Source organism: Carcharhinus amblyrhynchos, chromosome 6 (assembly GCF_965287045.1).
Source record: "Carcharhinus amblyrhynchos chromosome 6, sCarAmb.v2.hapA, whole genome shotgun sequence".
In the NCBI taxonomy this organism is placed as follows: Eukaryota; Metazoa; Chordata; class Chondrichthyes; order Carcharhiniformes; family Carcharhinidae; genus Carcharhinus; species Carcharhinus amblyrhynchos.
In genome coordinates, this window is record NC_137329.1 from 91812285 (window position 1) to 91827722 (window position 15438).

Below are 15438 nucleotides of genomic sequence, written 5' to 3' on the forward strand. Positions count from 1 at the left end.
CCCCACTTCCCTTCCTGCCCCTTGTTCTGCCCCTCAACCTCTTCCTTCCTCCTTTCTTCCCCACTCTCCTAGCCCCTGTTCGCCGTCCCCCCCCACCCTTGATGAAGGTAAGGGGGCGCGGTGGGGGGGGCGGGGGGAGGCAAGAGGAAACATTGAGGAGACGCACTAATGGTGAGAGATGATTCCAATAGCATTAAACTGAACTGAGAATTTGACATTCTTTGTACCAGATCAGTATCTGGATATACATGGTTAGTTGTGGGAGTATTTTGTTAAACTTTTAGTAGAATTGTGAACCCAATGTCAACAATTTAAGCCACACACTTTTCTCAGAATAGTTTCACACCACAATTTGATAGGTCAGAATTTTCAGTGCTGTCTGGTCAAAGTTCAGTTTTGATCACACGTGTATCCTGAGGCATTGGGAAGGTAGGTGATACAAGTGAGAACCTTTTCTTTGGCAGGTTTAAGATTTGGAAAATTAGATTTACAAATCTCTGAGTTGACAAATGCGTGAGGAAGACAGTGACCTTCCCAGAGTGGTTTATTTCACGTACATACAGGATTAACTGCTCACTCTGCACAAGTTTATCAGCGCGGTAAAATAAATAACCAGTTAACTAATGACAGCGATTCGCCAGATCATTTAACCCGTACACCCGGGACGGGCGCACTGTTAAAATCATTGCTCAATAACTGGACGGAAACATGCAAAGTCGAAAAGGGGGCGGTAGTGGTGGAGCGGGAATCGTGTTCGGGAAGAGACATGAACACAAGCTGAGACATTTCGATATTGGAGCCTGACCCTCAGCACACTCATTGCCAGCTGATAAACTCTGCAACAGAAAGGAAACCATTGTGTTAGGGTTAGCTTGTAGTTAGTTACAGGTCAACTCATAGTTAGTTACAGGTTAGCTTGTATTTAGTTACAGGTCAGCCTGTATTTATTGCTGCCTCTTTCTCCTGTTCACCCAGTGTTTTTTTGTTAAACAGGGAAGGGGCGGGGTTGGTTGAAGCAGGGACATCCCTCAGGGTTCCCTATACACTGGTTTTCAAATATCTCATTCCTATTACAGGATGAAAAATGAAAAACCTTCCATCTTAAAAAGACATTTCAATTTGGATTAAATTGAAGTACTGCCAAAAACATTTTGTATTTTCCGTTTTTCTTTTGTTACCCTTCGGGTCGTTGTGTTCCAGTCTTGGTTACATCGCAATGCTTCCTTGCATTTCCTGTTTTTATTTTTATCAGTTAAGTGATTGCCATATGCTTCATTCTCACAGACTATCTCATTTGACAGGCGACGCTGCTGAGGGGGTTGTGTGATGAAAATAGTTTTATACTCCTATATTGTTAGAGTGCAGCAACTTAAAGAACTTGGCTCTAAGATAATTCAAGCCTCATTAACTATATGGACTATCTACCCTGTGAACCAAGCAGTCCTAACACCCAGACTCAGTAAATAAAGTTAGCTTCTTTTTGCAAAATATACTTTATTCATCATATATCAGAAAGAACATTTCAATAATTTCAAAATGGCCATCACAAAGTGCAATAATATTCAGGTTCTCTGCAGATCATGTTGCACTCCTAAGCTGCTTCAATACAGTCAAAGAAACATTGGATATTTCAAAATGGCTGCCGCAAATGGTGTAATGGTACTTAAGTTATCTACCTACAGCAAGTTGCCTTCCAAATTGCTTCCGTACAATTGTGATACACATGTGTTCATCATATACATTCAATGTGAGTTTACAGCTCAAGGAGGTTCTGTACAATTCCCCTCCCCTCAGTTCACTATGGTTAAAGGGTCTTAGACAGCAAACTTCCCCTGCAGCAGCTGCCCCAAGCTTTAGTGCATCCCTCAGAATGTAGTCCTGGGTTTTGGAATGTACCAGTCTGCAACACTTGGTCACAGACAACTCTTTGTATTGGAAGACCAACAATTTTCAGGCAGACCAAAGAGCCTCTTTTATCAAGTAGATGATCCTTCAGCAACAGCTGATGTTTGTTTTGGTGTGTGAACAACTCGTAGAACATAGGGTCCTGTGTAACAGAGTTGCTTGAGATGAACCTCAACAAAACCACCTCATCTGTCTCCAGATCTTCTTTGCAAAGGCACATTCCACATCGAGGTGGACAACAATCTCTGACCCACCAATCAGCCCAGAGTTTCCTCCTTGCAAGTCAACGCAATTAGCTGAAACTGCTAATCAAAGGTGATGCTGTGTGGTGTAGCATGTTCTTGCTAATGCACCTAAATGTCAGTCTAGTCTTTGTGCTCTCAAGTCTTTCTCCTTGTTTGTTTTTCGAGGCAATTTTGTTAATGATTTGGAGTTTTACAGTCAGCAAGGGAGTTTAATTTAAACAGCCCTGATATTTTTCGTTTCACCACCCACCCATGAACAGAAAGGTGATTTTCCTTTTTATAAGCGGTGATGCATTTCCTGACCGCTCAGTGATCCAATTTTCTATTAATAGTGATTCTGGTGAGTGCCCCTTTAAGGGCAGCACAGCAGAATAGGATCACCTGGTTTAGAGGAGCAATTAGAGTGAGAGTGGGTAATCACTACAGGGGTGGAGTCCTATCTTAGGCAGCAGCCATCTCTAGAACAGCGGGGGGCTGTTAGTCTTTTTATAAGTTCTTTCTTGTAAATAAATACCATTTGTGTTCCTGACAAAGCCTGAAGTATGCACATTACAGCAAATTTGAGATAGGATAAACAAAAGGGTTAGTTTATTTGCACACAGTGTGGCATCCTTTATATTTATAGAGTAAAAGAGGAACAAAGAAAAGAACGGTTTACAGGGCAAAGGCCACAGAATAAAGACTTACTGTTTCATGTGAGTCCAGGGTCAGAGTTCAATGGTATATTCCTTCACAGAGGCCAACAAGCTAAAACTGATACTGGATAATCCACTTTTTAAGTAGAGATGACTTCCACAATGATGCAAATTAGTTTTGTGGGTGATGGTACAGAATTTCTAGTAGAAACAGTGAAGATAAGGCTGGGAATTAAAACCTCGAACAAAGCTCCAGTTCTGAGCTGCTACTTGGTTGAAAAAGATGGTATTCTAAGCTTTGCAGCTCCACAACACAACGAAACTGGTTCTCCCAGATAGGAGAGGGGTCTTCTGATACATAGAACATTACAGCGCAGTACAGGCCCTTCGGCCCTCGATGTTGCGCCAACCTGTAAAAACCAATCTGAAGTCCATTTAACCTACACTATTCCAATATCATTCATATGTTTATCCAATGACCATTTAAATGTCCTTAATGTTGGCAAATCCACTACTGTTGCAAGCAGGGCATTCCATGCCCTTACTACTCTGAGTAAAGAACCTACCTCTGACATCTGTCCTATGTCTTTCATCCCTCAATTTAAAGCTATGTCCCCTTGTGCTAGCCATCTCCATCTGAGGAAAAAGGCCCCACTGTCTACCCTATCTAATCCTTTGATCATCATGCATGCCTCTATTAAGTCACCTCTTAACCTTCTCTCTAACAAAAACAGCCTCAAGTCTCTCAGCCTTTCCTCATAAGACCTTTCCACTATACCAGGCAACATGCTGGTAAATCTCCTCTGCACCCTTTCCAATGCTTCCACATCCTTCCTATAATGCAGCGACCAGAACTGTACGCAATACTCTTAAGTGCGGGTGCATCAGAGTTTTGTACAACTGCAACATGACCTCAAGGCTCCGAAACTCAATCCCTCTACCAATAAAAGCTAACACATTGTATGTCTTCTTATCAACCTGGGTGCCAACTTTCAGGGATCTGTGCACATGGACACTGAGATCTCTCTGCTTATCCACACTACCAAGTATCTTACCATTAGCCCAGTACTCTGTATTCCTGTTACTCCTTCCAAAGTGAATCACCTCACACTTTTCCGCATTAAATTCCATTTGCCACCTCTCAGCCCAGCTCTGCAGCTTATCTATGTCCCTCTGTAACCTGCAACATCCTTCCACACTGTCCACAACTCCACTGACTTTAGTGTCATCCGCAAATTTACTAACCCATCCTTCCACACCCTCATCCAGGTCAAAAATGACAAACAACAGCGGCCCCAAAATAGATCCTTGCAGTACACCACTAGAAACTGAACTCCATTCCCCAATTTGGTGTGGACAAAGGATGTGTATTCCTATGTCTAGACTCTTGAGATGCTTAGTGTTAATAAGTTTAAAATTTCAACAATGGTTTCAGAGCTTTTTGCCCTATCAGACAAATAGTCTCTATTAGCTGGGGACTGGCCTTAAAACACAAACGTCCTTTGTACAATCCCCTTGGATTTGAACTTTGCAGTAACAGGGGTCATTTGGTGCATCTTCAGAGATAATGAGATGGATGCTATTCTGAATGTCAGGAAGTTCCTTTTGTTTGAGTCATAGCCAGATATGGCTTTAATCATTTTAAAGTCTTTGTCCAGATTTTAAGATTTCATAGATTAGCCATAATGATAAATAAATATTTTATAGAAACATGGCGTGAGGTCTTAACCGCCAATATTTTTGTTTATTCATTTGTAGGACATGGGCGCTGCTGGCTGACCAGCATTTATTGCCCATCCCATTTTTGGGCACCACAAGTCCTTGAAAAGCTAAAGTAAGGGATTTGATTGCTTCAGCACGTTGGAGTGGTGGAGAATGTATTTGGGTCCTGCAAGTAATTAAGAATATTGGGAATTGGGCAACCTTGAGTCACAGCTCAAGAACCAAGTTACTGACTTCTGTCATCCTGAGCATTTTGTGAAGGCTTGAGTGTTGTCAGTCTTGGCTCAGTGGCAGTATTCACCTCTGAGACAAAAGGTCACAAATTCAAACCCCATGAAATTTTTTCGAAAAAATTGATATATACATATAAAAATATATAATCATACATATTGCTTGTCTGATGCTGGCTGGAATTTGAAATTAATTTTTAGAGCAGATTTGATACTGACTTGGTCAGAATCGACTTGATCTAAAACTTCCATTGTAAAGAAAGCTGATGCGTAATTCTCAAACTAACATGCATTTTCAGGATGAAGAATTCCCTTTGGATTTAACTGAACTACTCTAATGACATCACAAATATTCCCTCCTAAACTAAGGTACAGTCATTTTAAAGTTGATCAGGAGGAATTAATAAGATGTTGATGACTGATCTGACTTTGCTTTCCTTCTCCTCAGTGCCTGCTCTCACTGGAGAATGATGTTTAAATGCATCTCTGTCTTGACCCACACACCTTGTGTGGCTCTGGGCTTTGCCATTGCTTGGAAACGTCTCCATGGTTCGTAAACAGTCATCACTACACAATTCCTTCTCTGCTGCTGAGCTTCTGCTGCTTTGGTTTTCTGTGCAATAGGGGTTTGTTTTATGATTGCAGTTGGTAATTTATTGTTCCTTTTTTAAATTCGCTAATTCTAGCTGTAGTTTTTTTTAGCTTATTTATCACTGTCACATGCAGGCTTACATTAACACTGCAGTGAAGTTACTGTAAAAATCCCCTAGCGCCACACTCAGGCACCTGTTTGGATTCACTGAGGGAAAATTTAGCATGGCCGATGTACCTAACCAACACATCTTTCAAATGGTGGGAGGAGACCAGAGTACCCAGAGAAAACCCACTCAGACACAGAGAGAATGTACACATTCTGCACAGACAGTGGCCCAAGCCAGGAATTGAACCCGGGTCTTTGGCGCTGTGAGGCAGCAATGCTAACCACTGTGTCACTGTACCAATGAACAATACATTTTTTAACCTTTAAAATTGGACCCTCTTTGGCAATTCAGTGTCAAAACTGTGGATTGTGAACTTGTTCCATTCTGCTCCAATTATTGTACCTTAAAGCACCCTGAACACTGGAATATGCTGATTATATTCTTACACCAACTATCCTTATTGTTATCTCAAAGGACAATGAGTTTGGGATACTTTGGTGATTTGAATCCTGGCTCTTTCAGATTCATCTCATATAGGATCCTTACAGTAGGCGGAGAGAGAAAGAGGATTATCAGTCTTGACTAGATGAAAGCAGATTCTGGAGATAGAAGGATTGTTTTCTATTCTAAGAAAAACCTACTCCAATTAGCAGGCCTGTAGTCACCTACACCAAACATACAGATGAGATGTTAACTGCTGTATTATGTTGCGTGCTGTATTAACTGCTGCTTAAAGATGATACAGCATCTTATCTTCAGGATGTCCCAAAACATTTCACACTAAGTTCATGGATTTGGAAGTGTAGTTTTAAAATGCAGGCAAATATGGGAGCCAAGCTGTGTACAATGTCAGAATATAAAGGTGAACTACATGATCACTTCATTTGGAGGTGTTGGTTGAGGAGGAATGCTGACCACATGAGAGGTCCTTAATGTTTAAATAATGCAATGAAATCTTTTATATCCCCTTGAACAAGCAGATGTAGCCTCTGTTTAAGGTTCTGTTGAAAACATGGCACCTCCAATAATGCAATACTCCCTCCGATTTTGTGCTCAAATCTGAAAATGGGGCTTGAACTCACAATCTTCTGAGTCGGAGATCACACTGTCTGAGCCAAATGGAGCTGAATTGATCAAGTCAGCAGGCCAGAGATGTCACCCAAACTGTAGTGTAGAATTTGGGGAGCAATAAGAACCTTGAGTCTTTCCTATCTCCACAGCAATCACTGTTGTAAATGCAAATTTGGGAACCTGTGTGACACAGGAGTGGTGTAACTGAGACTTTATACAATTTTAAATACATGAAAAATAATTGAAGTGTATTGCTCAATTGTTGCTTCATACAGATGGACTAGTTAAACTTCACCCAAAGGTCTCAGAAGCGATAGCCAATAAGAAGGCTGTGCTGGCTTTGGAGAGCACAATAATCACACATGGTATGCCACACCCTGCCAACCTAAGGTATGTGGACTGTTTCAATGCATTGGGTTCAGAGAATCTGGGGAACAGCAACTTTTGCATTTGGAATCATTAACTACTGCCAGGGACCAATTTGCCTCTTACTGAAATATTTTAAATGAGTGCTGTGAATGTCAGGCTTATTGATCAGTAGAGTTACTGAGCTGGGTTAATGTCAACAAGGCTACTATTTTGTGGTTTGTAGAATGTAATCCTCAAAACACCACAAAAAATCTTGGAAAATTCCAGAGTCCCAGTTAGTAAAAGTACAAATTGTTTGAGCACACCAAAGATTTGGTGGGCTGATTTTAATTTTCAGAGATGGCAGTGGATCAGCTGATTGACATTTCTTTTCACCATGGGGCGGAACATCAAGTTGTTTTACACACTCTTGTTGCTGGCCAGAATTTTTAGGCTATCATTAATAGGCTGTCAGTCTATGGCTAGGCGAACTGCAGAAGCTGTGAGTGGATTTTCTATTTGTCACTCTGAAGTGTGGAGGGACAGTGGGAAATGAATTTGATCCTTAGCAATTTTATTCACGCATATGAAAAGCAGTGAATCTTGAAGCAGGGCAGGCAGAATGTGGATGTAATCTCAGGGGTTCAGACCTCGGGGCACCATATTTACAGGGCTCTGGACAGGTATCCATTGTCTGTGACACAAACACAGCTCCCTTCATCTCCAAGCACTACCTTTGGAGGTTCACCATCGGTCTGGATAGATGTCTGAAACCAGACAGCCTGTGGCCCCATGTTTTAGTGACACTTCATTCCAGGCCCTCCAGCGTAGGAAAAGTGACTCCTCTCTCAGAGGCGGTAGCAGGGGCAAGACCAAAGTGGTTTGGATGGAGGTAGCAGCATGGGTGAATGGCCATAGATCCAGACGAGAATCTGGCTCTGGTGCTGCTAAAAGAATAACTGACCTGTTGTGTGCTGCTAGGGTAAGTGCCACTGTTTACACAATGCAAAGTCACACCGACAGGAGTATGAGACATCATATGTCTGCGACTGCAGAGAGTTGCCACACAAGTTTGGATGGCAGGCCCCATGTGGGCTGAATGTGTGCTCCAGATGTTCCACATCATTGTCAGTGAATCTCATACCTATGCAGTGGTTTAAAATAATAATAGAAAATTCTGGAAAATACTCCGCAGGTTAGTCACCATTGTGGAGAGAAACAGACTTCACCAGAACAAGGAAAAAATTGAGATAGAATAGGTTTTGAGAGGAAGATGGGTGGAACAAGGAAAAAGGTGAAAAATGTGACTTAACAGTTGAATAGAACAGAGAAATCCCATGTACAGAGATGAGATAACGTCTTCCATTTTCCAAGTGATTTAGCTTTTTGTGAAAACAAGAACAGCATGTATTCAACAGCCAGCACTGTTCAAATTCCCCCGAGCAACTCCTTCTCACCAGAAAGGCAGGCACAGGACAGAACCTTCTAGTGCTGCCCCACTGGCGGATGCAGAGAGCCGTTCAAACATCTTTTAACTTTAGCAGAACTGGAAGATCCTTCTGACAGGAGGGGCTGGAAAATCCCAGCTGCAGAAATTGATGGCTGTAGGGGCTGCTGGAGAATATGTTGTCCTGAATGGTGTGAAACTGCAGGTGTTCCCATTTCTCTGAAAGCTTTTGTCTGTCTGCAGGGGAAGAATGTGCACAATAGGTAGGAACATACACAGACAGGAGGAATGCTTGCTGTCAGGATCCTAACCCCAGTCGAGGAAGGAGCCACAAAACTGTCAGGAGATGAGGGTGACCTGCCCTTGCCCAAGGAGCATTTGGAGTTGTCCGGTTGTCTAGTAAGAATGCCTTTTGTCTGTTCTCCCCCTGCTGAATGTGAAGCAGCCTTATACATATTCTGTGTAAGCTTGCAACACCAATAATTCTTCATCTCCTTCAATGCAGTCTCTGAAGCCCACTCCCTCTCAGGTCATAAGAGGACAATACCTGTAATCCAGCCCCACCTCTGGAGGAGGAAGAGTTGGGACCTTCAGAGGGTACATAGGCATGATGTTCGTCCACAGTCTCTAGCAGCACAAATGTTCACCTTAACTGGTAATCCCCTCCAGTGTAGGCTCAGGCTCACAGTCTGGTACACATCATGGACATGGGTCCACAGCTGGCAGAGAAAATGACAGACCAGCTCTCAGAGGATTGCTGAAGACTAGGCCCTTTGCTGAGCCCCATCCAGATGATGAGCCTATGGATTCAGCCAGAAGAGACACATTGAGATGCAGAGATGGATGGGGAACATCAGGCAGCGATGCCAGAGACCATGTGCAGATTGGAGGAGTCTGTCCATGATGTCAGCTTGTGACACGAGAGTGCTTAGCTGCCTTCATGGAAAGTGTGCCTTGAAAACCCAGGTCTGGTGGAACGCAGAGATTGTCAGACATGCACTTGGATTTGCACTCTGTCACTCGTGCCATGAGTACCGTGCAGCAGTAGTTAGGTGAGAGGAGGAACGAGGCACACTGACTACCCTCCAGGTGACCCTGCTGCTCAGGGAGAGGTGTCATTTGGTACCCACAAGGAGAAGCACCAGCCAGGCACCCTGCGTACTTCGTCCCAGGACACTCCAAGGATGCCCTTCTTCTGCTTGTCAGTGACCCCATCCCCTCCAGCAGATCAGGCCAAGGAGGGTTCACCTGCACTTAAGTTGCAAGAGACTCTTAGCAAGCCAGAGCCCTCTATTCCTCGCATCAAGAGGACAACCACCAAATCATCAGACTCAACAGGACATAGCAGTCAACAGGCTGCCTCTATCTCAACAATGGGCATCTGGGCTGCACCTAGACATAAGTGGAATGGGTATCCAGTTATGATTCATACATTAATTCTATGTTTAATTGCATTGTGTTCAGGTTTGCTGTATTCTCATTATTCTGCTAGATTCTGCAATAGTCACAGATATTTAAAGGTATTGTACTTTGTTCCAATGTAGTGGTTCTAATGATACACCATTTAATGTCTCACATCATCAAGTGTGTCAATGAGTATTTGGGCATGAGTATGTTTCAGTCAGAGCATTGTTTGTGACTGTGCAGCCCAGGCACACATCGGCAAGCCAACAGACATTGCTCAGCCAGCTTTGAGCCCTCTGAGTAAAATGTCTGCACAACGTTCGCAGTCAATTCATTACATGTCCTGCTGGTGGTCTGATGTGAGAGGTGAGGACCTCAATGGGACAAGCTGGGTGAGTGGCCAGGAACGTGGTAGATAGAGTATGAGGCTCAAAAGCCATGAGACTGTCCACTGTGTTCTGAGGAATAAGTAGCAAATAAGAGTCTTTCCTAGATAGTGATATAATGGGAGCTGCAGATGGTCAGAGGAATCCCTGGCTGTCATTGTTCAAAAGTAGGTGTAAGCTGACATGCAGGTGCAGATGGCAAATATGGAGATAATTGCAAGTATCCCTTGCCTGTAAGAGGGATTGAGTTTAGGATTAAAGAAGTCTGGCAGCAGTTGGCTGTAGCCTTGGTGAGATCTTACCTGGAGTATTATCTGTCCTATACATTCCCTTACCCAGGGAAGGATTGACTTTGCATAAAAGTTCACCAGACTTACCAGGGACAGGTGGTTATTCCATGAGGTGAAATTACTGCAGCTCGCAATCTTGATGTTATGAGATCCATGAGTCAGAGCAAACTTGTTTCCATATGAGATTCACCATAGAGAGGGGAACCCAACAGAGCATCGGGGTGTCCCATGATTATTAGCATGTCCCTTTAGTTGACCAATTGTATTGACCTTTAACTCCACCTACAAAAAGACCCTCCTCCCAATTCCAATGATTCCCCCTTTCAGATCTGCTGTTTTTGACAAACTTTTAAAAAATGGTGCATGTCACATTTCAAACATGCTGCAACCCCTCCCCGTGTCACCCACCAACTTCCACCCACCATCATCCTTGACCCACTCAATTTAACCATTCCTCTTTGCTCTGTCACCCTTCAACCTTATCCTGTTAGCCTTGCACCTATAACCATCACCCTGTATATACCTGCTCTCCCTTCTGATCCTTCAACCATTACAATTCCCAAGCCCACCCTGACCTTCAGACCTCCTGGTATCTGACCCACCTGTCTATTCCATTTTTCTGACCTGTTAGGGTACCAGATCAAGGCAGACTAGACCCCAACAATTATCTATTTTTGGCATTGTTGTGAGGATAGGATGTTTCATTCCAGGCGCAATTCTTTTAACATACTTAGAAGCTTTTACCAAAGCAAGCTTTATTTAACAACTCAGTTTACTATAACAAATGAATTAGCTTAACTTTTAACAATTGAACAATACTTAAACATGACAGGATACAAGTCTTAACGCTAACCTATCACCGTGAATTCCAATCAAGCAATATTACTCCCGTAGACTTAAACCTCTCTCTAAAATTAGTTAACAAAACATAGATATACTTGCTTTGAGATAGGTTGCCAGGATTTAGAGCTTTTAGAAAGTTGTTGGAGATAGAGAGAGACATTGCTTTTTTTCTGGCAGCCCAAGCAGCAACTGCTTGTACTTTACAATGAAACTGGAACTCTTTATTTCCTGCAAGCTTAGCTCCTCCCATTAACTACATGACTCTATCTCTGTCAATCAACCTAATCAAAACTCTACTCTGAAACCCCAGGGGAACTTAAGTGAACATAAATTCATTAGCTCTGCTTAAACAAAGACTCCATGTCTAAAATGCATCCTTATCTTGTTCTCTCAGCCACTAACTTAAAGGTCTTCCAAGACAAATTGTCATCTTGCAAAACAGATCTCAATTTTAAATATATCCCTTACAAGAAGCATAATATAAATATATTTCTTAAAGTCAATGTATCATTACAGACCCCAGCTACCCAATCATTACTTTGGAGCTGTCACCCTACCACATCCCACGAACCCCATTGTGGATGTTACCTCTGTTGCACAGTATCCTCAGTTCAACCACTAGAACCCCACCATCGACAGCACTGACCCTGCATTTTAGGCCTATCTCTCTCACTATCTGTGCCCTGAAACTCCCCTCCACATGACTTCCACAACCAACATACAAGGCCCTTCCCTCCTTCCCACTTTTCTGCACCCTTTGTATTCCTTTGCTGCCTCACTCCCTGTTTTGGACATCTAGCTTCCTTCCCCAAATATCCTCCCACCCTGTCCCACTGACCCTCGTACCTCTACCCAGGCCCAGTTCCACCTTTCACTATTGAATCTTCTTGTCTTGTTCAGCTTCACTCAACCCAGGAACACCTAAATAACATAGTCACCTATGTCAGACTCCTATTTATTGACTATAGGTCAGCCTTCAACACTATTATTCCCACAAAGCTCATCTTCAAACTCCATGGCCCAGGCCTCGGCACCTCCCTCTGCGACTGAATCCCGAACTTCTGAAACCACAGAGCACAATCGGTAAGGATAGGCAACAACACCTCCTCCGCAATCATCCTCAACAGCCCCACAAGGCTGCGTTCTCAGCCCCCTACTATACTTCTTATACACCAATGAATGTGTGGCCAAATTCCCCTCCAATTCGATTTTCAAGTTTGCTGACAACACCACCGTAGAGGGTTGGATCTCAAACAATGATGAGACAGAGCACAGGAATGAGATAGAGAATCTGGTGAACTGGTGTGGCAACAATAATCTCTCCCACAATGTCAACAAAATGAAGGAGATTGCCATCGACTTCAGGAAGTATAGTGGAGAACGTGCTCCTGCCCCTGTCTACATCAACAGGGATGAAGTAGAAAGGGTCGAGAGCTTCAGGTCTTTATGTGTCTAGATCACCAACAACCTGTCCTTCCCCCCAAGCTGACATTATAGTTAAGAAAGCCCACCAACGCCTCTACTTTCTCAGAAGTCTAAGGAAATTTGATGTGTCAGCTACAACTTTCATCAATCTTTACAGATGCACCATAGAAAGCATTCTTTCTGGTTATATCACACTTGGTATGGCTGTTGCTCTGCCCAAGACCCCAAGGATCTACAAAAAGTCATGAATGTAGCCCAATCCATCACACAAACCCGCCTCCCAACCATTGAATCTGTCTACACTTCCTGTAGCCTCTGCAAAGCAGTCAACATAATTAAGGACCCCACGCACTCCGAACATTCTGTCTTTCACCTTCTTCCGTCAGGAAAAAAATACAAAATTCTGAGGTCATGTACCAACCGACTCAATAATGTCTTCTTCCCTGCTGCTATCAGACTTTTGAATGGATTTCCCTTGTATTAAGTTGATCTTTCTCTACGCAATTGCAATGACTGTAACATTAGATTCTGCACTCTCTCCTTTTCTTCTCCATGAATGGAGTCTGTATAACATGCAAGAAACAATACTTCTCACAGTATGTTAATACGCGTGACAATAATAAATCAAATTCCTTGACCTTTGCCTAATAGACTCCATCCTCCTTTCTTCATTTTCCCCAAACCTTGGACAACTGACACCTGAACTCAACCATAGTCTGCCATAGAAGAACGCTGTTGAAAGAAGGCCAGGTGTTAGAGGTTAGTCACTCCACAGTGCAAGAAAAAGCCTGCCTTGCTTGGTACACACCTTTTACATATGGTCAGATTCTGAAGGCAGGTTTTTCTCACTTATGATTAACAAGATGGTAACCATGCATATAATATTGGTGAGCGGGGGTTTTAATAAGCATGTGTAATGAATGCAAAAGAGTTTCTCCACCAATACCATTGGAAATATCAAGCCACCCTTAGCCTTCTTCCATCTTAATCCCAAATGTTTAACCCTCCCTCGGGAAAGTGAAAATAGACTCCAGTGTAATGAAGCTCCAGACAATCCTGAGAAAATCTTCCTTGTGTGAGAGCAAGATGAATGCGAGTGAGTCCAGCCTTAATGATGATACCTTTCACTTAGCTCATTCACATTGAAGGGATCAGTACGATTATCAGCAAGCATCACTTGGAACAGAAAAGTCATTAAAAATGTTTTAAAAGTAGCAGATTGAAAATTCAGTATTTAAAAAAAAAAATTCAATATAAAAATGATAAAAACATTTACCGGTGATCAGGGTGTAATGAGTAAATAAAATTGATTGTTGGAATGTGTAACTTTATGTGAGTGGCGAACTAACTAGAAACAGTGAACGTGCAAAAAACCAGCAATACGTAGCTGGATACAAATGGCTGTGTTAATGGCCCCATCCATATGGTGATAACAATTGTATAAACCTTTAAGTACACAAAATACAGCCATCCAAAAGACCACAGACAGAAGATGTTAAGCAAATTGTCCCACCAGCCACTTATACAGTTCCCCAATTCTGAGTCCAATCTGCCTGTACAGCTAATGGATCAAAGTGCAAAGTCCATCCAAAAAATGGAAAAGCCAACAGGCAATTTTGTGCTGGTGTTTTGTCTCAAAATACACGCAAATGTAATTTGGCTCGATGTTTCTCTGATTTGTTCCAGCACTGCTCAAGAGGTTGAACAGATAGTGAAAGAACATGGGGTGGTTCCTGCAACAGTGGGCATTGTGAAAGGCAAGATTCACGTAGGATTGTCAGACAGTGACCTGCAGTACCTGGCAGAAACCAAAGACAAAATCAAAGCATCTCGAAGAGATCTACCCTATATCATCACCAAAGTAAGGCTACAGGAAGTGTAGACAGATTCAATGGTTGGGAGGCGGGTTTGTGTGATGAATTGGGCTACATTCACGACTTTTTGTAGATCTAATTTCCCCAATATGGTTGTACATAGTAAATGGAGATGTTAGAAGAATGTTTATATGCCCAAGAACTCATTAGAGCTTAGAACTGGTGACCATTAAAGCAGAGACAATTACAACAGATTCCGTTTTTGTTACCCACAAATCTATTCTCATACACTTCCTTGATCCTCTTTTCTGTTTTCTCTGTACTTTCTGCACTCAGCTTGTTTCTCTACTGAATTATGAACCAAACTTTGAATGTAAACTTCCTTTGTCTGTTTAATTTTAACCTTTAATCACCCTGGGAGCTCTAGCTGAAGATGTCCTCCCTCTTCTTTTTGGGAACATGTCTATTCTGTGTGTGAACAACCTCCTCTGTGAAAGCCTCACACTGTTCACTTAGGCTTTTATTTGCAAATCTTTGATTCCATTTCTGTTTGGCCAGATCCTTTTCAAAATGATTTTTTTCACGTTTTATTTCCCCTTGTCCGTTGTCATAACTACTCTATACTTAATAATATTATGATCAATGTTTCTCAAATATTCTCCCACTAAAACATCTGTCCCACTTTATTTCCTAGAATCAGATCCAGAACTGTCTCCTTCCTCTTTAGGGTAGAAACTTTATCTTACTGCCATCTCTCTTGACATCTCCGCTGTTGCTAAGCTATTAGGCTGCTTATCCGATATCCGGAAATTTCCTCCAATTAAATATCGGAAAGACTGAAATCATTGTCTTCAGTCCGTGTAGTGACTGACTCTGTCCCTCTGCCTGATAACAATCGGAGACTAGACTAAGCTGTTTGCAACCTTGGTGCCATATTTGACTCCAAGATGCACTTCTGGCTATGTATCTACA

At 42.5% G+C, this 15438-nt stretch overlaps 1 protein-coding gene across 1 annotated transcript in view; it reads left to right on the top strand.

Annotated features, from left to right (window-relative positions):
- Positions 1-371: 371 nt before the first annotated feature.
- The window catches only part of LOC145344101 (uncharacterized), a 66749-nt gene continuing 51682 nt past the window's right edge, over positions 372-15438 (top strand). Inside the window, exons 1-5 of the mRNA XM_080190931.1 lie at positions 372-429; positions 5037-5106; positions 5186-5286; positions 6785-6899; positions 14339-14513. Coding sequence (XP_080047057.1) covers positions 5075-5106; positions 5186-5286; positions 6785-6899; positions 14339-14513 — 423 coding nt within the window. The 5' untranslated portion in view covers positions 372-429; positions 5037-5074. The remainder of the gene's footprint in view (positions 430-5036; positions 5107-5185; positions 5287-6784; positions 6900-14338; positions 14514-15438) is intronic.